General features: G+C 44.9%; 1 protein-coding gene across 6 annotated transcripts in view; it reads right to left on the reverse strand.

Moving 5' to 3' along the window:
• ephb3b (eph receptor B3b) overlaps positions 1-27,254 on the reverse strand; it is a 59,952-nt gene that overhangs the window by 6,172 nt on the left and 26,526 nt on the right. The window contains exons 2-15 of one of the 6 annotated variants that reach the window (XM_006791978.3): positions 24,321-24,385; positions 18,668-19,340; positions 15,342-15,497; positions 14,086-14,421; positions 11,141-11,265; positions 10,490-10,652; positions 10,103-10,211; positions 8,518-8,570; positions 8,239-8,373; positions 5,767-6,014; positions 4,988-5,203; positions 3,854-4,003; positions 3,361-3,560; positions 294-449 (exon numbers count right to left, since the gene is read on the reverse strand). In XM_006791978.3, coding sequence (XP_006792041.1) covers positions 294-449; positions 3,361-3,560; positions 3,854-4,003; positions 4,988-5,203; positions 5,767-6,014; positions 8,239-8,373; positions 8,518-8,570; positions 10,103-10,211; positions 10,490-10,652; positions 11,141-11,265; positions 14,086-14,421; positions 15,342-15,497; positions 18,668-19,340; positions 24,321-24,385 — 2,785 coding nt within the window. Of the gene's footprint in view, positions 1-293; positions 450-3,360; positions 3,561-3,853; positions 4,040-4,987; positions 5,204-5,766; positions 6,015-8,154; positions 8,374-8,517; positions 8,571-10,102; positions 10,212-10,489; positions 10,653-11,140; positions 11,266-14,085; positions 14,422-15,341; positions 15,498-18,667; positions 19,341-24,320; positions 24,386-27,254 lie in introns of all 6 variants that reach the window. The other 5 variants (XM_006791977.3, XM_087852769.1, XM_087852768.1 and 2 more) reach the window with 5 other exon arrangements.

The following is a 27,254-nucleotide window of genomic DNA, read 5'->3' on the forward strand; positions in this document are numbered from 1 at the left end:
TTGCTTCTAAAAAGGGCGACAAAGTATCCGTTTCTGAGCTACCAACTTGTGATCAACCAATATAATCACTTTGTCATCTCTGACATCTTCAATTATTAAACTAGTGTCCAGCATGTATCAAAGTATGTGAGCATACCTACTGGAAAACAAATATAAATGTATTCTTTTTCTTATTCTGTGATATCTGAGTTGGTTCAGAGACCTGTTTTCCGCATCTCATCATCATATTTAAGTGTTTTTAATTTGACTCTCAGTCCCGCTCAGGCGTTGTAGACCTGAGTAGCTCCACTCACTCTGCTGTCATCTGGGCCACCAGGTCAAAGGAAGCAAATCCTGCGTTGACAAAGTTGTCACGGTAGCGGCTCATCTTGATGGCATCCAGCCAGTCCCCCACAGTGGTGAAAGTGGTATAGTCTGGCACACAGCGGTCAAGCAAGGGCTGAGAAACCCTACATTAGGGGACAGGGGGGAAGGGAGGGAGGAGAGAGAAAGAGAAACAGAGAGAGAGAGAGGGTTAAGGTCGTCACTCTGTGTGCCTCTACCGGCCAACCTCACCCCCAAACGCCCCCCGCTGAGCGCCACCTCTCCATTTCTCTCCTCCTCTGTTCTCCCCCCCTCCTCCTCTCCTCTCCTCTGTACCGAGTTGTGTGCAGGGGCGAGTGGAGGGGCGGGAACCCAGGGAATGTACAGGGTGGGTGAGGAGCAAGTTGTGACTGTGGAGAGACTGGCTGGAGGCTTGGGTGGTGGATGTTGGCGCAGCAGCTGGTGAGGGGAGGTCACGTGTATTCACACACAGAGCTTCAAATCTAGCTTAAACCTGCAACAAGTGTTAAAGAAACCAAGTGGAGCTCGTTTTAGTCAGGAATGCATCTGCCCGGCAGCATCGGTGATGGTGATAATGTTAATAACAATGCAGAAAAGTGCCTTCTTTATGAAAACCTCAAGAAATGAAAACCTGGAAATATCTGAAAAGCTTTGTGTTTTGCTTCTCGTTCTTTTTGTTGCAAAGAGATGTCGGGTGTATTGTTTGGGGACTGATGAGAGGAGGAAGAAAAAAAGATCAACAACAACTTGAAATTCAATCTGTGTGGTTGTACTGAGTCGCACTATTAAACCATCTACAAACGTGCTTTAAATCTGATCTGGAAAGATTGGAGTCTTTGCGGTTTTGCAGGTCAGTTCAAATCAAATTTCTGCGAGAACACGAGCTTAAACGACGGGCTGGGAGCCATATGCCTTTCAGTGCATAATTACCAATGCATAAAATGATCCACTGTGTGCAACACGAGTCCGCAAAGGTGGAAATATTTTTTAAAAATCGCTTTCAAGAAAAGAGGGAAAAACACTGAAATGTAAACACAGATGTCACTCACATGTGTGCGCGGTTTCGCATTAGCGCCGACTTGCAATGTTGGGGACTCTGGAAGAAATGACTCACAAACTCATAGTTCATGTGTGTTTGACAGCGCATGAATGTGATTAGTTGCGCAACGCTTCCCTCAAACGTCTTGAAAACGTGTCGGAGGGCGCTCTGCGTGTTGCTGCGCACCTGTTGACAGCCCCAAAAGGGCTTTTAGGGGAAAAAAAAAAAGAACCTAACCTCCTGCGCTGATCAACGCTGCAGATAGCGAGGCCACCTTGGGAGTTTTAATAAAACGGCGCAACAACTCAGAGCGAAGCGCAGCAGATGAACGACGGAGGAGGCGGAGGTGGAGAGAATGTCCTGGGATGTGAAGGGAAAAAACAAGAAAGAGCACCACTGTCTCCACTCCTCTCTGCTCCGTTGATCCCTGTCATCCTTTTTGATGGCATTAGATTCATTAACAATTAAAAGGAATGGAGAGAGAACGAGAGGGGAAGGAGAAAGCACGCGGAGGAGGAGGAGGGGAGTTAATAACAGTGATACAGAGGCTCCATTGAGTGGTGTAGATGGAGTGATTTTTAATAAGGCCTGTGCTTGGGCATCCAAGCCCTCGGGCTGTCGTTAACGCACGACTCTGGCTTCTCTTAATGCAGTATTGTTGGTCCCCCCATAAAATTGGCTTCAAAAGGGGTCCAGACTTATGCTGGCCACATGTTAGCCACAAGCACAACGCAGCAGGAAGGCTGGAGCTAGCTAGTGAGACCACTACGAGCCCAACTTCATGTCATAAAAAAATGGCTGCTGCATTAGTCAGTGGTTTGGCCTTTTATGCAGTCATTGTTTTAAAAAGTTAGATCTTTCTTTCTTTGCTTGTTCTGACCAATTCAGCTGCAGCAAAGGATAGAAATCACCGAAGCTCGCGCGGGCAAATATTCAGTCAGGTCAGGCATGCGCAACTCCCGCAGCCAAAGTCTTTAATGTCAGACAGCGTTAGCTAACCTCCAGCCACCCTTCAGTGCCGACCAGGACGACTGTAACATCTTTTACTCCTCCCTTGTTAGGTCTATCGGCAGGAGGCCACCTCTCTGCTGGCCCATTTAAAATCTCGTTAGTGGCTAATTAAAAGGCACTCTCATCTCTTTTTTGCATCGCCTTAATCGGGCTAATTAACCGCAAGCTTAATCTTCTAAGAGCGTCGCTCCTGTGGCCAACCGAGACCTTGGTTTCCCCCTTGAGCACAACCCAGGATTGTCTCTGTCCCTCCCTCAAGACAGAAAGACCCCGATGCAGACACAGATAGGTAGGTCAGCCCCATCAGCTTTGCGCCAACTCGTTCCTCCAAATTCTTTCCAAGAAACCAATTGGACGGAAAGATAGTTCAGCTAAATGTAGACGTGACACGTCGAGCTCCCAGCTGGCGATGAAGCTGCTTTAAGGCTCGAATCGAGCAATAGTCATTTGGATTTGTATAACAGCTTACCCTGAGCTTGTGCAAACTAAAGAGTTGAATGAGATGATATCGGAACAATAAAAAAGAAACCTGTTGCAGATGATTCAGGAACATTCATATCCACTATTTAAACTTAGCAATACTTGCAGAGTTCTCCACCCTTGGTGCTAATGAAATTGCCTGACCAGCACTCTCTTCACTGACTGAGTGCCTTAAATCAATGAACTTAACTGACTGAAGGTTCTTGTTATTATATTACATCGCAAAAGCCGAGCAAGCTTAATCCGCCATATGACTCAGGAAAGGTAGCCATTACTAATATCCATTTATGCTATGACCATAATTATGCATTATTAATACACAGAGCATTACACTTAACAAGAGCCCTCAGGGGCATTTAGAAAAACACCATCGCGTTTAAAGTCCCCTTCTATAATAACACGTTCCTCAGCATAAACAAGCATTTACTGCAAAGCTCCACTTGACATGGCCTTCATACTAATTTTGACTTTAACGTGACCAATGTGCTTTTTATATTGAGGCTTACCCCGAGGACTGCGTGCTGTTGGTGACTACTTTGAGACTGGCAGCATTGCGAATAAGCTTATCCAACGTGGCCACGATCTGGGTGAATTTAGGTCGTAGGTTCCTTTCTTTCACCCAGCAGTCCAACATGAGCTGGTGCAGAGCCGTCGGGCAGTCCATGGGTGGGGGCAGTCGATAGTCCTGCTCCACGGCATTTATCACCTGGGGAAGGACGACAGAGAAATCCCAATCACTTCAAATCGCTGAGTGTAGCGCAGAGGGAGGGCGGACGATGCGAGAGAGGCGGTCGATGGAAAACAGCACGGCAGAAGAGAGTGAATGGTGGGAATTATAAAAACCGGGGATAAAGAAGGAAAAAATGGCTTTGGTTATTCACAGAAACAAGGGCAAGCAAAAGTTGGAGCTGTGGGCGGATGTGTGGGGAGAAAAAGAATGGCTCTTCCACGTAAATGGGAGAAGAAGGTGGTTTCTTATATATAAGCTTGTGATCTTACATCTTGATTGCTCATGTCCCAGTACGGCCGCTCGCCATACGACATAACTTCCCACATGACGATGCCGTAGCTCCAGACGTCGCTGGCAGAGGTGAACTTCCTGTAGGCGATTGCCTCCGGAGCGGTCCAGCGAATGGGGATCTTCCCTCCCTGTGGATATGCGAATGAGTAGGTGAGCATGAAATACTGGAGAGATGGAGCGCAAACACAGAGTCACACACATACAAGAGGGAAAGAGAGGGTGAGAAAAAAACTGTCCAGGGGAAACGTTGATGCACAACAGATGGGTGCATGCCGTAGAACCCAAACACCGCATTCACACGAGGTTAGTCAGACGTTTACAGACAAATGACACATGCAGAGAGGTGAAACTTTAAGGATATGAAATGTGCAGCACGGTGCATTTTTCAGTGTCATTGTTAATCCTTTTCATTCAACTATGTATCCGATAGACAGTTGCTGACTCATACTAGGAGTGTCTCTTGGAGTAAAGAGCACAAAAATGAACACAACTGCTTCCTGCCATAAGGAGAATTGACCTTCTGCACACCTCCTGACATTGTTCTGTGCTTTTTCTCCTTCTTTGCTTTACTATGCACGGATGTAAAAAATGGTCAACGTCTTTCATATCGGGCCGAATCAGAGCTGAGAAGAAAAAAAACAAAGCTGTCTTTATACCATCGTTCATATTCATACGTCTATTATCCTCAGTATACCCTTTCAGACATAAATCCCAAACTGCTTTGCCAGTTGAAGAATATTAGAGACTCCAGCAATTTGTCAGCAACCGATTTTGTAACGTTTCTGGGAATCTAAAACAAACTGTAACACCTGCGTGCCCTTGGAGGTACTCTTGTGATCTTTAAATTTCACGTATTCATTAATGTCATTAACTGGATCATTCCACACCCTTTAATATAGACTTCTATACCCTTAACTGTTCTTAATTTGTCCACTTGTCCGTGCCACAGTGACAAGAAAAACCTCTGATCTTGTGGGAACACACCGGGCATTTATTGGACACGATGATTAAAAGAAAACAACAATAATGGGTTGATGTTGGAACAGCATATGTAACCTTTTTAAACAGACAAACACAAAAAGCAGTCAAGTGTAACATATCCACGAACTCACCAGTGAGCTGGTGTAGGTTGGATCTGTGGGGTCATCCTCAAGGAAACGAGACAGGCCGAAGTCAGATACCTTACACACCAGATTACTGTTAACCAAGATGTTACGGGCAGCCAAGTCTCTGTGCACGTAGTTCATGTCTGACAGGTACTTCATGCCTGCTGCGATCCCACGGAGCATGCCTACCAGCTGGATCACTGTGAACTGCCCATCATTGAGCTGGCAAAGGAGGAGAGAGTGACACGTATGAACTGCATTGCAGATCAAGGATCCATTTTCAAAGGAGAAAACAGTCTGTGGGCCTCTTCTTTCATGCTTTAGCTCTCTATATTCAGTCTTCTACACTTTTTTATGTCCTCTTACCTATATCTTTAATCTCTCATCATCTCATGTCGTAATGTATTTCTCTTTTCTACCTGTCCATTCTATATTCTTCCATTGTCCATTATCTCTGTATCAGCCCCCCCACCTCTTTTCTCTGGCAGACAGTGTATGATGTGACTTTGAGGCAGAGATTCATTGGAGACTGAGCTCTGTAAATGTCACCAACTGCCAGAATACAGGATTTGTAAGATATCCATAGTGAGCTCTGCAGCTGCACTTAAGAAGGCCTTTTAAGGTTGCAAAGACAGCGAGATAACTACAAACAAAAATCCAGCGGCTTTGGATGGGCTTATTTACCCAGTAGTGTTGCATCACTCATAAAATCACATTTTCTACAGAGTAACTAATTTTAAGGCTATTCTGGTGTGTGCTTGTTTTTTTAATTCGTTTTTTCTCACCCTCAGAAAAGAGTCCAGTGCTCCGTTCTCCATAAACTCGGTCACAATCATCACCGGACGACTTTTGGTGACCACACCTTCCAGGCGGATAATGTTGGGGTGGTCGAACTGGCCCATGATGGACGCTTCAGATAGGAAGTCTCGCCTCTGCCTGTCGGTGTAGCCCACCTTGAGAGTCTTGATGGCTACGATGATCTCCCGGCGCCCGGGCAGCTTTAGGCGACCGCGACACACCTCCCCGAACTCTCCTGCGAGAGCCCAGGTGAGACAGCCAGAAAAACAGCAAAAGAGGAGAGATGGAAAGACAGACAGAGAGAGAGAGAGGGAGGGAAGAGAGGCATGACGGAAGAGTGGAGGAGAGTGGGGGGAAAGAGGGAAGAGGGGACAGTTAACTGGTTAGAACCAAGGAGCCAGGGAAGGGTAGCTGGGGGCAGGGTGGGACTGCAAGAGAAGCCAAGACTCTAGGCCAGTCTTAAGGGATTGTGATATAAGGGGAGGCATACAGTGACTTTATACTGTTAACTTACATACTAAAAGAAAAACAAATGGTGAGTGAAAGGCATGATGGCACAATGAGAAATGACACAGGACTGGGAAAAAAGCATAACATTTTTAGGGTGAAGTTGGGTGACATTATAGGCTAGACTTAGGGTGATTACGGGGGAAAGGGGGTCAAGGGTTTGTGGGGTGGGGAAGGGGGGTGCTAAGCTTCAGAGGGGCCGGAGAAGTGAGCACAGGAGGAAGAGATGGGTGGAGACAGAAGCTTGGGGGTTGTGGACGCTTTATGTTTAAACTCTACACCAAGCGTGTGCAAGAAGCCAAGAAAAATCAGGTGATGAAAGTGATGCGTGTCAACACAGGTGCAAAGGTAACAAAGTGGGGGAGGTCGGGGAAGGGGGGGGCAAAGGGTTGAGGGGCATGGAGGGATGGATTGAGGAAGGGGGAGAGGAGAGGAAGGGGACAGGGAAGACAGGGGTTGAGGGTTTGTCACTTTAAAGGCGAATGCTGGGGAGCGAGGGTTTCAAGAAGTTGCCTCAGCAGTAGAAGAGCTGTCGTAGTAGTAGTAGTAGTAGTAGTAGTAATGGTAGTAGCAGAAGCAGTGGCAAGCGATTCCCATCTCTGCCATCACAACGTCTTCCTTTTTTGGCTCAGAGACATATGCTAAAATATCTGAACCTCACATGGCACAGTCCTGTAGCTTTTAGGCAGAGATATAACTGTCAAATATATCAAAGACATAAAATATTTCACTGTCTACAACATCATGTGAGGGAGGGTTTCTAAAACAAGGGGGTTACAACCACATAGTGGATAGGGTGTGAGTACCAGGGGAAAAAAAGGTCAAACATAACGATCCAGTAAAAATCCTCTTTTTAATTAAGAGGTTCTCCGGATATAAAAAAGTGGGCAGGGTTACAGGCAGCCAATCCTGGACTCGGAGCAATTCAATATATTTTACACCCCAACCAGACAGATTTAAACCTCTAGAAAAGTACAACAGATAAATATTAGCCATGGCTCTTAGAGACAGGAATTCCCCGAGCTTACACACACAAAACCAGACACAGAGCCAAAGAGCTGGACTTTAAGTCCTCTAAAGTACATATCCATTACAATCAAGCCCTCGCAGGTTCACACAGTGCTCATTAAGGCAATCGCTGGCCAGTAAATCTCTCGATATTTCACAACATACACAAGTTTGTGAGCTACAGCAACTACAGCACATTTTCACATCGCCTTCAGTCTTCCTTCTTTTAAAATTTCAATTTCCTTTGCATCAGTTTTGAAGTGCAGAGTAGTGCAATGAGGTATGAAAGAAGTAGAAAACTTTAAGAGGTAGATAAGGTATCCTACAGCATTCCTGCCAGTAGCCAGATATAATTACCACTAGAATTACAACATCCTGCATTATTTCAATGATGGCAGCTGCTGAAACTCAAAACCTTAACGCTCAGTGTTTGTCTGTGCACACAAAAGTTCAATAAGTGTGCAAAAAAACAGGTTTGTAGCCTGTATACTGGAAAAGGTAAAAGAAGACTCTCACATACGTGCAATCAGATGGGATTAAAATCTCCCCTAGAGAAATAAATCCTGTCTGTATGGGGTTGTGCTTTTACAAAAAGTTATCAATAACTCTTGTGCAGGATTGGGGTAATTTTTGCCTTTTAGGACATGGGTGAAATAATAATCTACCATACAATGGGTATTAAAACTAGTCTAAACGCACACGGCGTGGTAAACGTTGGGGATGCTACAACTGTGAGTCACACTAACACAGTGCTGGACATCTGGAAGGCTAAAAAAAACACAAAAACGTTCCTAAGAGGTGACGGTGTGCGGTAGGGAGGCGAGCAAGAAGAGGGCTAGCGATGAATTGAGTGAAAGTACCGCTTGGTGTGAAGTCCTCTAATGGTATGGCCTGGAGGTGACTAGCAGTCTTCCCCCTGTAGCTCAGGAGCTTTGGTGGGTTACCTGCGCCAATGACCTCCTCGATCTTCACGCAGGACACATCGATCTCCTTGGCAAACTCGCGCACTGCCTCATTGGGGTCCTCGTAGGTGAAGGGGTCAATGTAGACCTTCATTCCCGGCGTTACTATTGGGGATTCAGTGGCAAGAACAGGAAAGTGAATCTCCGTTGCCAAGCGATAAATATTCAATGTGATATCTGTCTGATCGCTTCTGGCGACAGCGAGACGCGCAGACGTGCTGCCGTTTGGAACAGGTGAGCGAGCTTAGCGGAGAGACTTACTGTACTGCTGCAGTTTCTCTGTGTACTCTGACTCTGAACCGTTTCTCTGCTTTCTGTTGAGAAAGATGAAAACACAAAGTGAGTCACGTGGTCCCCGCACAGTGGGGCACAAACACTGCTGAGGAACAAAGGCACGGGGAGAAAACAGATCCCTAATAACGCCTAGTTGTAGCGTGAGATGCAGTCGCACTGTGATGTGGCGTGGTAAATATGTGTCGTCTTTTTGTGCGCTGGAAGCAAGGGATACGCTGATAAAGATTGTATCAATGCTTGGTGGTAAAAATGATTCATACTCGGGGACTGTAGCGCAAGTGTAAACAAAAGGATATCATACTATTGTCTGAAGCGGCAAGTGAAAGCCATTCACTCTCGGTACCCCCCCCCCTCAACCCCTCCAAAAATGAGCAGCCGAGACAAAAGCGGACTCAAACAGCAAGCTCAGCTGTCTCGCTTTCCTCGCCCCGCAGACATCACACTGCACATTTCAATTCAATCTCACTTGTATTTTTCTCCTCATGGATCTTGCTCTCTGGTTGTCAGTCTCCCTTTTCTGTTTTTAATGAATTTATTTACTCTCGTCCTCTTATAGCCACTCACTTCCTCCAGCTTCACCTCCATGCATCTGTCCCTTTCGCACCCAGCGGGGATGGGGTGTGGGCTCGGATACGGAGCTGGGCTGTTGAAATCACATGTTAATGCGCTTCCTTTGTTGTCTAACCAGTAACCGGGGCAAAAAATACCCGATGGTAATTTGCATTTTATTTTAAATTCTAATTTTCTTCTGGTATATGCCGAAGCTGTGTGTTTTGTATCGTTTCTATTTTTTTCCCTTCTTCTGTAGCAGTCAGAGCAGTGGCTAAGCCAAGACCCTGAGAGAGAGACACACAATGTAGCGGTGTGAAAATTAGGGAGAGCGAAGAGGCAGGAGGGGAGAAAGAAAAGGAGGGGGATCCAGGGAGATTATTATTCAGTCTAGCATGACTGATGCCCACACTTGTCAGCAGCTGCCTGAACTGGCTTGCAGAGAGAACCCGAGTGGGCACCAGTCAGCAGTGGGTGCCAGCCTCTCGCACATACAGACACCGTCGCACGGCATTTTCTGCTTGACAAATGAATGGTATAAAGGATAAACGAGTGCGGTTAGACACAGCTGATGTAGTGTCAGACTTTCTGAAAGGTAAGAGCAGCCGCGTGCAGCTTCCCAGTCAATTGGGCTCAGCAGACAGGGGCGCATCTGGGTTCTTTGTGGTCGGGCAAACGCACAGTTGATTCTGAGTGCTGGGCCGTGAGGGCAGGCCTATCAGGCCCAACAGCTGCTCCGCCATGCTGTTTCCACTGAGCAAAGTAGCATTTTGGCCAAAGCTGTTTACTATTCACAGATTCAGAAGGCTAATCTGGCATTCAGCGGGCTCACAGGTGGCAAAGCAATCCGCTGAGACTGTTCCAGGGCAGTTTGGAGGACAAGCAAACAAAGCTGACATTTGAAGCTATCTCGGTGTTTTGTTTTTTTCAAATTGACGGGAAAAACAACCATTTGGCACCGATGCTTCTGTAAGCCTTGCTGTTTTAGTAGCGGGATTCTCACCTCAGGCAGACAATAGCGATGACCACAACTGCAATGATGAAGACTAAGGTGGCGGTGGCTGATCCAACGATGAGCGGCAGCTGCTCCTGCAGCGACTTTGGGGGGTCAGCTTTACAAGATTAAAGAGAGAAGGTGATCAGTTAGTTAGTCAGTTGCCGCAAGCATCGACCAAACTAGCTGCAATCCAGCTCAGTACAGCAGTACAAGGTTTATTAATCGGTATGCAGAAGAATCTGCACATCCTTTATAAAGTAGAGGACGGGTATGGCTTCTTACACTATAAACTCTTGAAAAAATCCAACACATCTATAAGCTTTGCATTGCACTATTTGTACAGACATATCCCAGTACATCCCCGGGTAGTAACGCAGGCGGGGTGTAACGTACTTTGGAGGTTGGTGCTGAAGTCGGCTGGGCTGCTGTAGCGACCGTAACCAGCGACTGTTCGAGCGCGGACCTGCACCACGTAAGGCGTGCCAGCCTTAAGACCTTCAATGCGGGCGTTGCTCCGTTGGGCAGTCATGGTATGGGCAATGGCCTCACCCTGATCCTGCACATACAAATACAGGGATTAAACAACGCACCCCTGCTCCTCGTTGTTCCTTCTCTAAAAGTTTTGATGTAGGCTGACAAAAATATATAAAAAAGACAAGACCAAGAGAGAGAGAGAGAGAAAAGGAGAGCCATATCATAGCTGGTATGTTAATCTGACAGCAGAAGACAGCATATAGTGAGTGACTGCGCTCTTTCCCTGAGGAAAACTCTAAACTTTCTGGGGTTTTAGAAACTTTTTAGGGCATGGATTGACAGAGGATGGGAGGGAAAAGAAGAAAAGGGAAGAGTACAACAGGGAAGGGATTGGAAGGATAGAAAGAGATGGAAAGAGTGGAATAAGAAGAAAAGGAAGCCTCACGGCCAACATGTGTTTATCAGCAGAGCCATTGTTTACCACATTTACAGAAACACAGATGATACAGAAACCATGCGAGTCACTGAAATTGGATTGAATTACAGGCGTTCTCTAACATCGGCGCTTACCTTCTCATGGTACTTAATCTCATAATCCAGAATGATTCCGTTGGGTTTCTCTGGAGGCAGCCAGGACAGGCTCATGGTGCTCGCTGTGGCCGCCATCAGGTGAACTGTGGGCACTGCAGAGGGAGCTTCACAGGGGGAGAAATAAATAAAGGGAAATCCGCTTTATTTATTGTTTTTCGTGTTATGTCTTTTGAAGTTCTGTGCCCTTTGTCTGTCCACAGAAGCCCAAATACAAAGTCTTAGCTGTGAGCTTTGTGAAAAGCTTTGGCCACTAGTTAGTATGCAGAGCCATTCCCGACTAATGCTCGAATTCTCCCTCCCAGAGTCCTAGGGGAAGGAGAGGTTATGTCTAATTCTCCTGTAGCAAGAGAATCAAACTTTAGAAACTGATGGATAAGGTCCACGCAGTTCCCTCTGTCATATATTAACGGCAGGCGAGCGAAGGAACAGCCGCACATGCAGAGTTTTGCACGTATGTGTCTGTGCACTTCACTGCTGCTGAGCTGTTACTCCACAATCTGGTTGAAATGTTTGAGAGGAGCTGTGCTTTCCTGTTTTTTCTCAGCTGTAGAAAAAGATCTTGTTCTTCGAGTGCTGTGCATGAATATAATATACAAATACAAAAATGTGCACGCACCATACAATCTAATTATTTTATGAAACATGTAATCACTGGAGTTTCCCATGCTTAGTTTACACGTGCCGCATTAACAGTGCGCCCATGCCGCTCTTTCCTTTACCCCCTCCTCCACTCGGTCTACCCTTTTAACTTTACTTCATACCTTCCACTCTCTATCTCCACTATTACCTTTACTTGAATATAAATAATACACTTCCTGCTTTTTCAGTGGACTTTTCAACTCTTCTGCTTGTCTTTCACTGCTGCAGCCCTCCATCCTCTCCCCCTTCCTCCACAGTTTTATGACTTATTCACAAGATGTCCTGTCTAACCAAGACAGATGTGCTGATAATCACTTTTGGTCAATAAGGAAAGTGAAGTGAAGGAAGTCAAGTGTTGCACAATAATATTATTCTATACTGTACCGCACTCACTTTAGGAAAATCCCTGGATCAGTGTTTCTCGTTCCCCCATACCACACACCAATTTTCGCTGGCTTTGTTAAAAACTTTTACGTCCCATTTTCACATTCTTTCATCGTCCCCGTTCCATTTCCTTTCTAACCTCGTTGCTTGTCTTGGAGACCAGACAACCTTCTGTTGCTCCGTCTTTCTTTCTGGTGTCTGCACCTCCCCTTTCCTGAGTTTTCCCCTTCCTTGTAAGTCCCATCTATTCCATTTCTCCTTGTCTCTCTTATTCCCCCAGAAGACAATGCTTCCTAGGCAGATCCCCTGGTTACTCTAGCCAAGGGATTAGGGGCCCTCCTCCAGGAGGAGACGTTGGGAGTAACCATGGAGGTGGCCCCAGGGGCTTATCACCAACCCAGTATTTATTTTGATTCTTAAAAGGTGACTGCACATGCAGGGATGGTCTTGGGACTACACAAATGGATAATCTGATCACAGATGATGCTCTCTTGCCCTGTTCTTTCTCTTCACTGCTCCCTCCGCACCCACCTGACCCCAAACACCCAAGGGTGGACACTTGTCCCCGTCAGCCCAGCGCCAAACCTCCCCGTGAAACAATGAGGCCCTCATGTGGGGCTGGTGGGGCCTTTGGGTTCCAGACCCACAAAAAGAAGGCATTCCTAAAGAATCTTTTAGGAGTAGGCACACAAGGTCAAAGGTGAGGAGGACAAGGCCATGGAGAGAAGGAAAAAGGATGGGGGAGGAGGAGCCAAGGAATAATCCTTGGTGTTTACTAGGCTAGCCGAAAGAGCAAACTTAACACAGCAGCAAAGAGCTCAATTTACAAGTAAAAAGAAAAACTGGGGTGAGTAAAAGTACATCAGTGAGAATAGTGAGATTTCCTAGGTAACTGAAAAAATGATCATAATAGTCCCCCGGCTGTAGTGTCAAACATAAGGCTTGATGGCCAAAGACTCCAATCTGGAGGGCGTACATTCTGGACTTTAAATGCATTTGGAGTTTTTCCTTCTGATAAAGACCGTTCATATTGCACCAAAGTAGTTAAGTAATAGACAAACCATTTTAAAAAAACAAGAGTTTCTGTTTTTTACAGTATGTCCACAAAAAATGTGAATTAATGGAAACTTTCTAAACCTTTCAAATTGTTTTCTGTAATTTAAAACATGTATTTCTTATAATTTTAGCCCAAAGAATAATGCTGAAAGCTTTCTTTCATTTACTACAGCAGCATTTCTTTATCATGTGGACAAACTGAGACATACTGTTGAAACTGCACTTCTTTTTCTTATATTAAGGTATCTTAGGATACTTATCCTTTGTCACTGACAGGTGGAGTTTTACAGGTCCAATGCACGATATAAAGTTATTCTGACATCCCTGGTCTACAGTCTCCCTCCATTTATTGATTTATTTTCATCACTTGGCTTATCAATAGCGGGTTCTATTACTCTATATCTATATATAACAGATGGGTTTAAAAAAAATCATCTCAGCTCTGATTGCTACATTGGCCTAGTTACTGTTTTTGCTGAGAGCTGAAGGATCGGTGGGTTGGAACCAGTGGGCAGCCAGAATACTAAAGGTTCCACGCTTTGAATATACACTGCCTCGCTATTGCTATTTGCAGTGGTGTTAGCACAGACCATGCTGTGGGCGTGTGAAAAAAAGGTCCCTCTCTAAGCTCATTCAGAAGAACGTCTTCCTTCTCAATCCCTGTTCAAAGGAAAAATATGTAGCACACTCCTACATACATACAAGAAATTGATCTCTGCTTTTTAGGCGCAGAGCGTATTCTCTGACATCCTTTTGTGTCTTTTCCCAGCCTTTGAAAGTTGGCATCGCCCGAAACATCAATGCTGATCTTTGCCAGGTAGCCACAGTGCTGAAGCTGCACCTACCGGCCTGATTTGTGGTGATGTTCACGGCGGAGAACTGGGGCGTATAGGGGCTCTTGTTGGAAACGCCGTTGACCGCCTGGATCTCGAAGCTGTACTGCGTGTGGGCTTGCAGGTTCCGGACCGCCACGCGCCGCTGGGTCAATCCCAGGTGGCGCGGCGAGATGTCCACGTTGTCGTCGCAGCGCGAACACATTCCCCGGTCGGGGAGGCACTTCTTACAGATGACGTTGTAGAGGACATCGTCGCGGCCGCCCAGGTCACGAGGCTCGCTCCACTCCAGCACGAGCGAGGTTTCGTTGACGCTGGAGATGACGCTGCGTGGGGCAGACGGAACGGCTGCAAAAGGAAGGATGGGATGAGGAAAATAGGTCGCAATGAGAATGCATTCAATCTCCGTGCACAATGGGTGTAAAGAAATTTGTCCTGGTGACAGCACAGAGACATCGGGACAATAGACAAAAGATTCATACTGGAAAGCACAGTTTATATATCATTACACACACGTGCATTCATTATTCCATAACTGCGCTGCGGTATTAGTACATTTCTTATGCATTAACTAGACCATTTTCTTTTCTTTCACTGTAACAAGAGACTGTTCCAGCAGTTCTTCATTTAAAAAAAGAAAAAGAGGACAGGAGTTCAAATTTGAATTGCATGCTTATTTCCACTGTGTGTCTGTGTGTGTCTGTGTGTACAGAGTGCTTGGGGGCAACGAGCAAGACAAACTATTGGCAGAGTCTTGGCAATTCTTATCCAATTACCGGAGCCTTATCTCTCGCTGCACTGTGGGAGAATCAGCCCCACACCCCAGCAACAGAAAAAAGGATCTTCTTTCTTCACTTCTGAATAAATTCACCCCTCGGTGTCGGTTTGCTTTTAATAGAGCCAACAGTAAAAAATAAAATGATAAAGCTCACAAAAAACAAGTGGGTTTCACTTTTTGGCCGTAGTGGGGCAGAGACGTTGTGAGCGCAGGTTGGTGGGAAGGGGAGGGGTTGGATGATAAAGTTGTGGATAACGCTGGGAAAGCAAGCAGACTTGTTTGCTGTCTGTGTGGTGTGGCGGGAGCATTGTGCTAGGAGCTTTTATCAGCAGTTGATGGAAATATCCAAAGACGTTTAATACACAATAACTTTAACTTTATGATTACAACACATTTGGCCCAGTTCTGATGGGAAAAATAGACTGGATGTAAGGTTGTCGGCATTAAAACATACCGAGTTACACAGATGGCTGAAGGAAGCATTACTTACTAGTGCAGGGGGAGTCGGGAGAATCTGTGTCTGCGCGGTAATAACCGTTTCGACAGGAGCAAACACTGGCTGCTCCCGAGCTGGCACGGCTGTTGGCTGGGCAGGGCAAGCACAAACTGTCCCCCTGTTTGGACTTGAAGGTGCCAGGGCTGCACGCTGATGGCAAAAGAGGGAATGATGAAGAAAGCATGACCAACAGCTTAAAAAACAACGACAAACAAACTGATTTTACCACTATCATATTAGAAAGTGTCTTACTCTGGAATGAAAACACAAAATTTACTTTTGCCAATCCATGCCATGAGCCTGTACTTCTACTCATTTTTAGTGGCAAAAGTACTATAGCATTTGTAGTAGTCTCTGATCGATACTAGCACAATAGGATTGATACTTTGTTTCTAATTTCAGTATGTAGCCCACTGAATTGTGTTACATAAATTATGTTTTTGGAAGTGAAGAAAAAACTATGTCGGTTTGTGTTGACTGCCATGTTCATTTTATTTATAGCCTACAGCTACTTAAACAACAGAAGCAACAGAAGTGCTTTAGAGGTAACATTGGCATCCCAGGTCTCCTAAAAACGCAGTGTCAAAAACATGAAAATCTGACTGGTGTGTTTATGTTATATTGATTAATTATTGTTGAATGTACAAATAACATTTACTTAGTGGATGATGTATTCAGAATTTGCAAAGTGAGGGAATCAGGAAATGCAAACGTGCAAACATAAATCTTTGTATACAGACAGAGAACATGTCAAAGTTTCTTTTTTTTTTTTTTAATGGTTTTTTCTCTGTATTTCTACTGAGACTACTTCTATACAGGAAACTACTTTCAGCATAACTTTACCTAAACTGGTTCTTGAAGGCAAGTCAGTCACATGAAAACACTGCTAGGATTTGAAAATGCCATATCTCCATTTATAGCTGCTGTTTGGACGTTTATAACTCGTGTGATAAGTTACAGACGTGCAGGGAAACTGTAGCGGCAACATTGTGATTCAGGACCTTGGGTAGGCTCCGTATCTTTCATAAACTGTCTTGTTAAAAGATGAATGAGTTTGCCGCCATGCCTAATAAAAACAGAGAGGCAGGAGCAGGTAAGAGAGGCAAAGTTTATAAGGGCCAGTTGATTAGCTGACCCACTAGCGCATTAGCTCGTCAACGTCAAGGACAAACTGCAATGTTTGTCTGTCCCCCCCCCCCGAATGATAATTATCGTCACAGATCCCATGTTGGATTTATGCTCCCCTTTGAAAACGACTGAGGTCAGAGGTCAAATTTACAGCAGACCACTTACTGCTCCTGCTGTTTTCCTGCTTCTGAAAGTTCAATATTAGCTCAAAACCACCAGCTGGCTGCACCGTGTACATTAGCACTGAGTATATTTGTTCTCCCACCAATTTGTCAGAGTTATCCACACTGCTGGCTAACAGGAAGTATGGTTTGATAAACAGATAAAGAACTGACCTTGAATTTAGGTGTCAGAACAGTTTCTTTGAACAAGTTTGTTCGTATTTTTTCACCTAACACAGAGCAAATTGCAAGCTAATTCTGAGCTCACAGGGCAAGAAAAACATTTTTTTTAACTGTTAGCAAAGATGTTGAAGAAGCATTCCTGTTAAAGGAAGCCTCTTTTTTTTTACACCAAAAGGTTGAAAGTGCTGATCAATCACTTCCAGGGAGTAAAGGGGTCATCCTGTTCCTTTTATCCATTTTCCCTTAGAGGAACCATTAAAGAATGAGGAAGAAAGACAGACAAGGGGGTAGAGCGAAAAGGGAGGGAGAGGTGGAAGAGGTGGAGGCATAGAAAATGCTAATCCTGTAGGACCCCCACCTCCCCTCTTCCTCGCTCCCCTGTGTCTTATCCTCTCATGCAGAACATAGAGCTTAAGGAACTGATTAAAATGTATGCTGAAATTGGAAAGTCTGAGGCATGAAAAAGTAAAGAATATTGGGGGTAAAAAATGTGCAGCTAATGAGTGGGAAGGCAAAAAAGGCTCATCGATTAATATTAATACTGACATCCTTACTGTAACTCTAGTGGCTTATTAATGAGCACAACGGCCTTCAGATTAGGAAGGAATTGGAGAAGGAAAGACTGGCGCAGTGAGAAATGAAGAGCTGCAAGAGATACTGTATGCTAGGAGGACAGAAAAAGCACGGGAAAAGGGTGATGAGAAATGAGCATGGAATAATATAGAAGGAGAGGAAGGAAAAGGAGAGAGGACCTAACGAGAACAAGAAAGCGAGATTTATCTCTTGTGGTTTCTAGTGATTAGAGAGCATTTTATCAGCGGCCAGTCACCAGAGCTTCAACCTTGAGGTGCCAGAAACAAACAAATGAGTTTTTAACCACGTTCACTTAAGATATACTACACTCTCCCCTTTGTCTCGCGCAAACACTCTCCTTCTAAAGGTGAGCGCATATTCAGTATCCACCCACTCCTGGAGTGGAGTGGATACAAAATATAAGGCCTGTGCAGCGTCATCGCTTTCTTCTATTATAGGAAGAAGGACTCAGACAAGCAGGGATCACCCCCGAAGACGCACGGGGCACCGTGCATTCACGTGATCAATAACCTCACCAGATCGCTCTTTCACTCTTCACACACGTTCTGCACGCCCGGGCCTAATTTTACGCCCACGTACACACAAGCACAAATTTTTCCATTTATCCTTCATTATTGTCACGCTGTCGCCTGCACTCCATTTCAGTCGGGACCTTGCTGTTTAAATTTACCTTTCTCTTTCACCTCTGTGAACCTGTCATGTTTTCCATCAGACCTGAAGCCGTTAGCCACTCGCTTTCACAAAGAGACAACACACCGCGCATTCATTTTGCAACCAATCTCAAGGCAAAGCTGAGGTCACGGGAGTGCGTAGCCCTGCTAGTCTGTATTATTATAGCTTGTAATCACTGGATTAACATGTCAAAAGAAAACAAGATCAAATAAATTATTCATTACGATGTGTTGAGTGAACAATCCAGCATAAAACAGTGTATCCTGTAGCCAAAATAATGTCCAATTAATCTCTCAGGCAATCAGTGCGGTTTGTTTGCACAGCAGTCGAGTCTTTGTGAAGACTAGGACCACTAGTCTAAAACCATTCCATGTTCCCAAAATGTAAACGTAAACGTCTTCTCATATGATCTTCGTAAGAAGGCTCCATCCTGAAATCCGATGACTGTAACATAAGATGAAGTAGCACACTATTCTGTTGTGGGTTTGAACCTTGAGCAACCTGTTGAAGAATGTCTAATCCACTTAATCCGCCACGACACGTCATAAACTGACCTAAATTATATATTGTGAAAACACTCACCTTGACACTGGGTGTCCTTCATGGCCGGTTCAAAACCTGCCATGCAGGTACAGGCTCCTACAGGAACCATCCACTCCCCATCTCCGTTGCAATAAAGCTTCAGCGGCACAGACACCTCCAAGGCATTGGGGACACAAGTTCCCGGGGCTATCACCAGCGATGTCGCTTCAGCCCCCGTTGCCGTTTCGGGAAATACGGCGAAGTTGGCGATCGTGGTGGAGCACTTCTTATAAAACACTCTGACTGAGATGAGCGACATGCAAGCACCGAGATCCTGGAAGGCCAAGTAGAAGCCAGCTTTGGACAGCGGGCCAAAACTTCTGACTTTCGTGTTTACCCGTCCAGACTCGAGCATGGAAAAACTCTCGTCTGGGGCGATGGTGTCAACCTTCACATAAGGGTTCTCCATCCAGAAAGGGCTGGTAGCCGTAGCTGAATCCGAGTCAGACTCATAGTAGAAGAGGTTAAATGTTTCTTTGCAGGAACCAGGGATGTTGGGAATGCTGTTGCAGTCACGCACTGTGAATTTCATCTCCACATATACGCGCAGTACATCTTTTCGCGGGATGAAGTCGCTACGTAGCCAGTTATTTTGGTTGAGCTCACGCACATTGCAGACTTGATACGTCCGGATGGGGTTCATGGCATCGTCGTAGCCGCTGACCTCTTCCCACTGAAAAGAAATCAGATGAAGAACATGAAAAATTAGCAGCTGTAAATGTCTGATAGATATTGAGTAGCTGCTGGGCATCTTCCATCGAACCTAGATGAGCTACATTAAATCAAGTGGCATAAAAAGTGAGTGATTAAAGTACCAGGACACAAGTCATGAGGGAGCGAGAATTGGATTTTTTCAGTTTAGCTGTATTTCTTTTACTTCCATTCCCTCGCTTTTGCCATGATGCACCTTTCATTCCTGATTAGTGTGGCGAAAAGCCAGGCACAAGGACTGCAAATTCATCACAATTACAGGAACCTGTCACCTCCTCGCCACAGAGCCACCAAAGCATGTTTACCTCATATCTGTTTGGAAGAACCAGCCACACTGCTTCACAACCAATTACGCTTCAATTACCGAGCAATGACTGCAACGTCCTCTAATAAAAGCGGGGAAAAGGCGCCAGTTAACCTTCATGCTTTTCTGTTTTTACACTCTACATCTTTCAATGCTACTACAGTACCCAGGGGGTGAATTACTCGGGATAAAATGGGATTAAATTTTCTAAACTTTGATTACCAGCTTCATTAAATGAGTGCAAGCAAACCAGACTGTAAAAGCTTTGCTGTGAGACGCGTTAATGTTATGTCTTTTTTCTTCTTCTTTTTTTCAATCTCGAATGAGGACACCGCGATTAAATCATTTCACTTCAAACAGCAATTCCTGTGTGTATAATATATCTAAGTGTGTGCGTGTGTGTGTTTGCGTGCGTGCGTGTGTGTGTGCGCACGCTGAGGGATCTGCTCCCCTTTCTTTTATCAGACAAACATTTGAGTCAAAGTATTTTTAGACACGTTTAAATACAACAGTAGTTAACAGTGCTATGCAAAAGACGTGCCAGTGCTTTAGAGCGCTTAATGTAGAGCGAACGGGGGAGGAAAATAATACTAGAGAAGGGAATAATGGGTGGCTGTAGCTTACGAGGTAGAGCGGGTCACCTGCTAATCAGAAGGTTGGTGGTTTGATTGCCGGCTGCACCAGTCTGCATGCCAAAGTATCCTTGGGCAAGATCCTGAATCCTAAGTTGCTCTGATGCATTCACTGGAGTGTGAATGTGTGAGAATGTGAGACATGGAAAAAAGTGATGTATGGATGGGGCAAGTTCTATAAAGTGCTTTGAGTGACTATATATAAACGAGTCTATTCACCAATAAGTCACAGGGCAGTCAAAAGCTAACACACCACTTTGCATTTAGGTATTGATCATTATTAATCTCTTGCTCTCTTACACTGTGTACCAGTCCAACAAGTTCTCACTCCCAAAGCATAACATTTTACGCTAGGTGACAAATCGTCAACATATTACGTTTTCGGCTACCCACCACGTTCCTAAATGACGACCTCGGAAAAATGAGGAAATATGAGAAAATATGAGAACCGTATGGACTCAATCTACACATGTTCGCTCTTTTTCTTCAAATCGCTTAGAAACACGCTATTTAACATCATTAAAGTCCTGGTTAAGATCAGGAAAAAGGTTATGGTTAGGGCTAGGGATAAGGTTAGGTTTAGGGCTGGAATACAGGGCTGGAACGTCTATTACCGCGGGAGCGTCATTGCACTGGATTTCGGCCATAACCCGCCGCGTACCATAAGAACGCCGAAGGTCTCCTTTTGCGTTCCTCAGGAACGCCGCGGGACGTGACAAAACGTCGGCATGTTACGCCTCGGGAGTGAGAACGGGCTGACCAGTCGTGACAGATTGTTGTCACTTCTTGAGTCTGCTTCTACCAGACGTTTTTTCCTGCTAAAAGCCAGTTTTTCCTTCCTTCTGTCGCCAAGTGCTGGCTCAGAATTTGTTTGATTTTGGGGGTTTTCTCTGTATTACTGTAGGGTCGTTACCTTGCAATATCCTCAAGCGCCTTGAGATGACTGCTAAAACTATACACCAAATGCATAGTGCATATTTAGCGCAACTGGCGAACTCGCTACCTGAACCTGTGACATTGCATTGTTATGTTCTTGGGGCTGGATTTTACCTCAAAGCATTTGCCTTCCTCAACACTCGGGTAAATAGATACCGCTTTCCCTCTTTAGAGCCAGTCGTTTCCTTCTGAGCTCGAAGCATCTTAATTAAGGCTGTGATATGGATGTGGTGGAGACAAGGCTATTCATCCAAGACCGTGGAGGCCGTGAGGGACACAGGGGGAAGAATGGGTGTAGTTTGGCTGTGGCATTAAAATGATGGCCCCACAAGAGCGGGAGAGAAGGAGGAAGCGACCAGAGGGAATCGATAATCACCAGCCAGGTCAATGGAATGGCTAAAAGCATGAAGTGTCAATGGGTATTTAGTTTAGTGTAATAAATCACCCTGCGCAAAAGAGCAATGCGGCCAAGTGTTTTGTGGCTGTGCGTTTGTATAAATTTGCTCATGCGAGCTTGTCTGGCCAAGTTTGTGCTCACTCTGTGTTTGTTCGAGAGTATATATATGTGTATAGGTGTGGGTCTGTTTGTGTATGCGTGCAGTTAGAAAGGGGTCAACCAACCCCCCGTCAGACATGCACCAGTGGGCAAACAATCTGAGAGCCTGCTTACCAAGCCTGAATGAATTAAGCATGTTGTGCAAAAAAGGGTCAAGTTTCTTGGCATCGATTTTCAACAAGATGAATTGTTATGCAAGATTGGCGAGCCTCTCTGTTTTCTCTTTGTCCTTTCCAATCAAAGCTTTAACTTTCACCTCCAGACGGCAATGCACGGGCCTTACACATTGCACATTTTGGTGCAACAATAATTCTCAAAATCATCATTTAAAGCAGTTTTTTTTGCCAGTTTTATCATGTTTTTTCATCCTTCGACCTTGGATGAATTAAAAGAGAACATTTACTCTAAGAAACCTTCATGGCAACATGGATAAACTATTATTATTATTAGCTTTAGGCATTGCCTGAAATGCTGAAAGTTCCAACAAGCTCAATGCAACCAATTAGTGTGTTTTTATTTTGTTGTTTGTTTAACCGGTTCAATAATCCCACTAAGGCTAATTTAATACTGTTCCAGCTTGTTTATGACACGTTTTGTGCAGGGAAGGTGGTCTTATGAAGGAGACAGTCATATACCGACAATACTTATTATTTCTGTAGGCTCGCTAACTTCATATATTGTTGTCAACGTATGCTCAGGGAAAGCCCTGAGGGTATCTTTCCGGGTCTGAGGAGAGCTACTCAGCGGAATTCCCCCTTCTTCTTCGCCCATCTGGTTTGGAACATACACGGCATGATTTATAGACAAATATTCGCGCGTCACACATGGAGACATAATGAATGCTGGAAATCCAAACGCATCACCAAACTGGTGCTGAGCTGCATGCATGCATGCCTCATACAGAGATGCCACAGGCTATAAAGACAGATGCAGACAGACTGAGAAATGCACATACCATAGCAAACAGAGACGTGAAAGAATATAAAAGAATGTGTGTAAAACACAACAACCTAGTGTTGGAGCATGTAAAGACACTTCCTGCGCTTACAAACGCAGCTTCTGTGTAGCTTTATGTTCGTCGCTTCATTTGCATGTGTTTTGCAATGTTGTTTAAAAAGATGGAGACGATATGATTCGTGCTTGGCGTGACTGAGAGAATGTGTAGTGTTAGATTTGCTTTTTGAGGAACTGATTTGTCTCATACACTCTTTCCTTCTTGACGCATGGACATCGCTCTGGATTTTCCTGAAACCCTGTCTCTCTCTCTCTCTCTTTCTCTCTCGTCCCTTTCCCCGCAGGCTGCTTTGTTTGTCCTCTTATCCACGGCATCGGTTTCTCTTAAACACTCGTCACACACAACAAAAACAGGTTGGGTCGTTCCCACCGCGAGGCTGCGAGAGCAAACAAACACGTATACAATAAAAGTCTGCGTGAAGAAAGGAACAAGGCAACACGGACGATTGATTTTGCGAGAGCGAGGGACTGAGAGCGAAAGTGAGGGAGGGAGGGAAAAAATAAAAGGAGGGGAAACGCGCACACAAACACACAAAGGGTGGAAAAATAACTCAGGGACAACAAATGCTGTCTGTGGCACATTCTGCTGCAAACACACACACACCCAAAAAAGAAAAAGGGCCAAGGGGACAAATTCATCTCCACCCTTTTGGCAGGTAATGTGGGAAATCTGGATTGCAAAAGGGCAGCCACTGTATGTACATCTACTGAGAAGGAGCATCTGTTGCAGGTTTGCTTGGAAGAGAAACAGAGAGGCATGTTTTTTAGCTTCCTAAACCATGTCTGCCTGGACCTCGTGGGAGCATCACCGCTGCATTGTAGCGTAACAGGATGAAGAGGTGTGTGTGTGTGTTTGGAGGGAAGGGGGAACAGAAATGGGACGTGCCAGGCTGTGAGAGGGTTTGTCCTCCTGATTGTTTACAGCTGAGGTGGCTAGTGTGTGTCTGGCACAGTTAATGTTTAATGGCTAGGCGAAAAGGAGCATAAAGAGGGTGGGTGACTTCGAACAGCTGGGGAAGAATCCTCCGACAAGTGTGTTGTGGTAAGAGCAAAAATATACTAAAAAAAAGGGGGCCCATCGTTCAAAACACAAGGGCCAAGTCAGAGGACCACACAAAGGCAAGGGAGGAGTGCTGGCAGTCTTTGAAGTACAGCTGAGGAGGGGTCGAGGCTCTTTTTGCCCCATTGTGGAGACCACATGGGAAAGCCATGTGAGGCTGTCATGGACACTTTGTGTGAGGTAGATTTGGGTGCTGAGACATTTATCAGCGTTTAAAAGGGAACTTCATGACAACACCAATGCTTTTTTTTCTTTTTGCACTTTTCAAGAGGAGTCAGGAGGGAGTCAATCAGGTCAGTCAGGTGAATTAGATGTCAGTGGATCATTTGTTTTGCTGCCTAAAATATTTTAATTGCATCAAATGGTAAAACATAGCCTATGAGTATGAGTATTGCTCATTATTAACACAACACAATGCTCACTATGCCCAGTAAACTCACCCCAGTCTCAGGATGTGCAGTCCAAGCCAGTTCTGTCGTGGCCCACTTTGTGTCCATCAACGTCTCTGAAAAAGGGAAGCAGAAAGAAAACAACACAATCAAACAAGGAAGGAAAAAAGAGATCAGTAGAACTTTCTGTTGTTTCATAAAACATCTCATAAAACTTGCAAAATGATCCAAGAAGCAGATACGAGGACCAGAGCTGCTTTCAGAAAACTGTGTGAATAAAGGACAGAAAGTACAAGCTCACAACTAACTGAATTGATTTAGACAAAGGAGTACTTTATGTGCAAGTGAGTATGTGTGGGTGTGTGTGAGTGAATGCATTAAAGATGAAACACGAGACAGACAAAGGTGATCAGTGAGGTATTGTGTGATATTTTACTGTTGCTCCTCATTAAGCTAATTAGTCCCAATTAGGTGTTTCCCTTATACAAAGCTCTCACTGCGAAGCAGTTCCGCTTCCCACAGAACACGTGACACACAGACACACACTTGATAAGATATAGACACAGTTGTAAAACTCAAGATATACAACCCAACAGAATACTTGAATGGAGAGCAGGGGCAATAAATTTCGGTGTCACAAAAGAGGACCTCTCGAGTGGAACAGAGGTCGGTAAACTTCAATAGGATTCGTTTTGCGTCAATACTTGAAGGCACTTCAGTTTAGAGCGTTCTTAGACGTATCTATATGCCACACACGGAGGATTTCACACACAAAAACATCAACAAATGGCTCGCGCAAGTTGCGGTGGACAGAGATCTCCCCTGCAAAAGCGTTTTTGCTCTCCGCTTTCCACTTTCTTGTTTCTGCTGGCAGAGACGGGAGCTTTGCGAGAGCGGGGAAGGAAGACTATAAATGTCGAGTCTTTTACTACCTGGCGCTCAAGGCATGATGTGCAGCCACCGTTATTATCTCAACCGCTGTGCTGTTCTACAAGATAGTGAAAGATGATGAAACGGTGCAGCCAGCGAGTGCTTGGTCGTCAAAGGAAGTTTGAGATTTTCCAAGTCTTTGCAGGCTTCTTTTTTTTGGCTTGCTAACTGATTGTAAATAAGTCCTAGGTATAAGTGCAATACTATCAAGGATTTTTACCACACATCAAGCAACTGCTACATTCAGGCAAACAAAAAGAACTTCAAGCCCCTGGTGAAATATATCTAACTTTGTCCAAGTGTTATGCTCCTACAACGGGGAAGTCCCACTCATTTTCACCTCCGCAGACTTTGACTGAAAAAGGTCTAAAACTGTCACCATGAGCCCAATCAAAGCTTTTATCATAAGTGATTCCTTTTGCTTAGCAGGTTTGTAATATTCTCAATTAGGGCTGGGCTATATCATACCGTTCACGGTAATACCGGTGTAATTTTGGGCAACAATAGGAAAACGAAATATCGCGATAGACTATGGGTAAAACGCGCATGCGCAATGCCTAGGTTTACATAAGCACATGGCGGCGACGCAGAATGAGAAGAGCGAAAGCGGATCATTAAATGAAACGGATGAACCAGAATTGGTTTGTAAAAATGCTGCAACTTCAGTGGTGTGGAACTGGTTTAGCTTTCGTCCGTCAGATACACAACAAAGCACTTTTTTTGGTAGCGCATGCTAGCGGGCCGTTGTTATTACTGTGTTGTTTGGAAAATACGGCACACTTAAAATCAATCCTTTGATTTTTCTGAAAATCAACAGAGCCCCTTATAATCTCCTGTGCCTTATGTATGAATTCTGGTTGTGTTTACTGACCTCGAAACGATTTTATGTCATACACGGCGCTCGAAAATCTGTCAGATGTTTTAGTACGACTTTGCTAAGCTACGAAGCCGCACCGCTTGATGGATTGTCGGAGCATTACGGCTATCGTAGGCAGGAGCCTCGTGGAGTGATACGTACTGTGCTTCAACATAATATTACCGTATTGTGTGTGTTTAACTTCTTTTTAAGTTTTGTGGATATTATACATGGTTATGCTGAGGATATGTCGGCCAGTTTCCACTGGAAATGCCTTTTGGTTAAACTGTCAGCGAGGAATTTGCATTTGCACTGTTAAATTTTTATGAAACTTTAATGCACATAACAAACAGCTGCTTGTTTAAGTGAAAATACATTGATGGGTTTTTTGCACTAATAAAGTTGTGGAGTTGTAAAGTATTTTATCTAGTGTCAATTATATCGTCAGTTATATCGTTATCGCAAATTTTCAAATGTATATCGTGATAAATATTTTTGGTCACATCGCCCTGCTCTATTCTCAATGTGTTTCCAGTGTTAAAGCAGGGAACTCATGAACGTGGTGTTTGCTAAGAGCTCCCTTTGTAACCAGATGTAGCCACATGTGAGCAACTGAGGGCCTGCTTGTGTTTTCCCGGAGAATGTGCCAGCACTCACTAGCTGCAGGACTTCCTGTAACTCATACTGTGACAGTATGTGATTTGGGACCTGTTACTGACAGCCGTGCAGGTAGGTAAGCCGGTGAGGTGAAAATTATATATGTTTGCCGCCTGGTATTTATTATTACAAGTCGGCCTTGTGTTTGATGCGCTCGCTTGTCATTAGCGCTGGCCTCGCTGAAACTGACAGCACGGCAAAACGCAAAGACGAACGGGGAGGGAAGGAGGGGGATGCGGGGATGAAGCAGAAGGGACGTGAAGTGAAAGAGAGAGAGATATGCAAAGCGCAAACAGACACACCTGTCCAGCCTGACTCAGTGGTTGGGACAGCAGATGATTCGAGGTCGCACGCTCATCGCTGAACCCCCTCCTTTCTCGCTGCATCTGCATTGTTTGATCTGGCCGGGGGTTGTGTTTTGTGTGCGTGCATAACTGTGTGCTTGCAAGTCTGTGTCAGAGGACAATTGTATGCGTGTGTATTTGGTGCAAAGTCCTGCATTGTGCCCAAAGTGGAGCACCAATCCTGAGTCAATGGGCCAG

Source organism: Neolamprologus brichardi, chromosome 15 (genome assembly GCF_056152115.1).
Source record: "Neolamprologus brichardi isolate AB-2024 chromosome 15, ASM5615211v1, whole genome shotgun sequence".
Lineage (NCBI taxonomy): Eukaryota > Metazoa > Chordata > Actinopteri > Cichliformes > Cichlidae > Neolamprologus > Neolamprologus brichardi.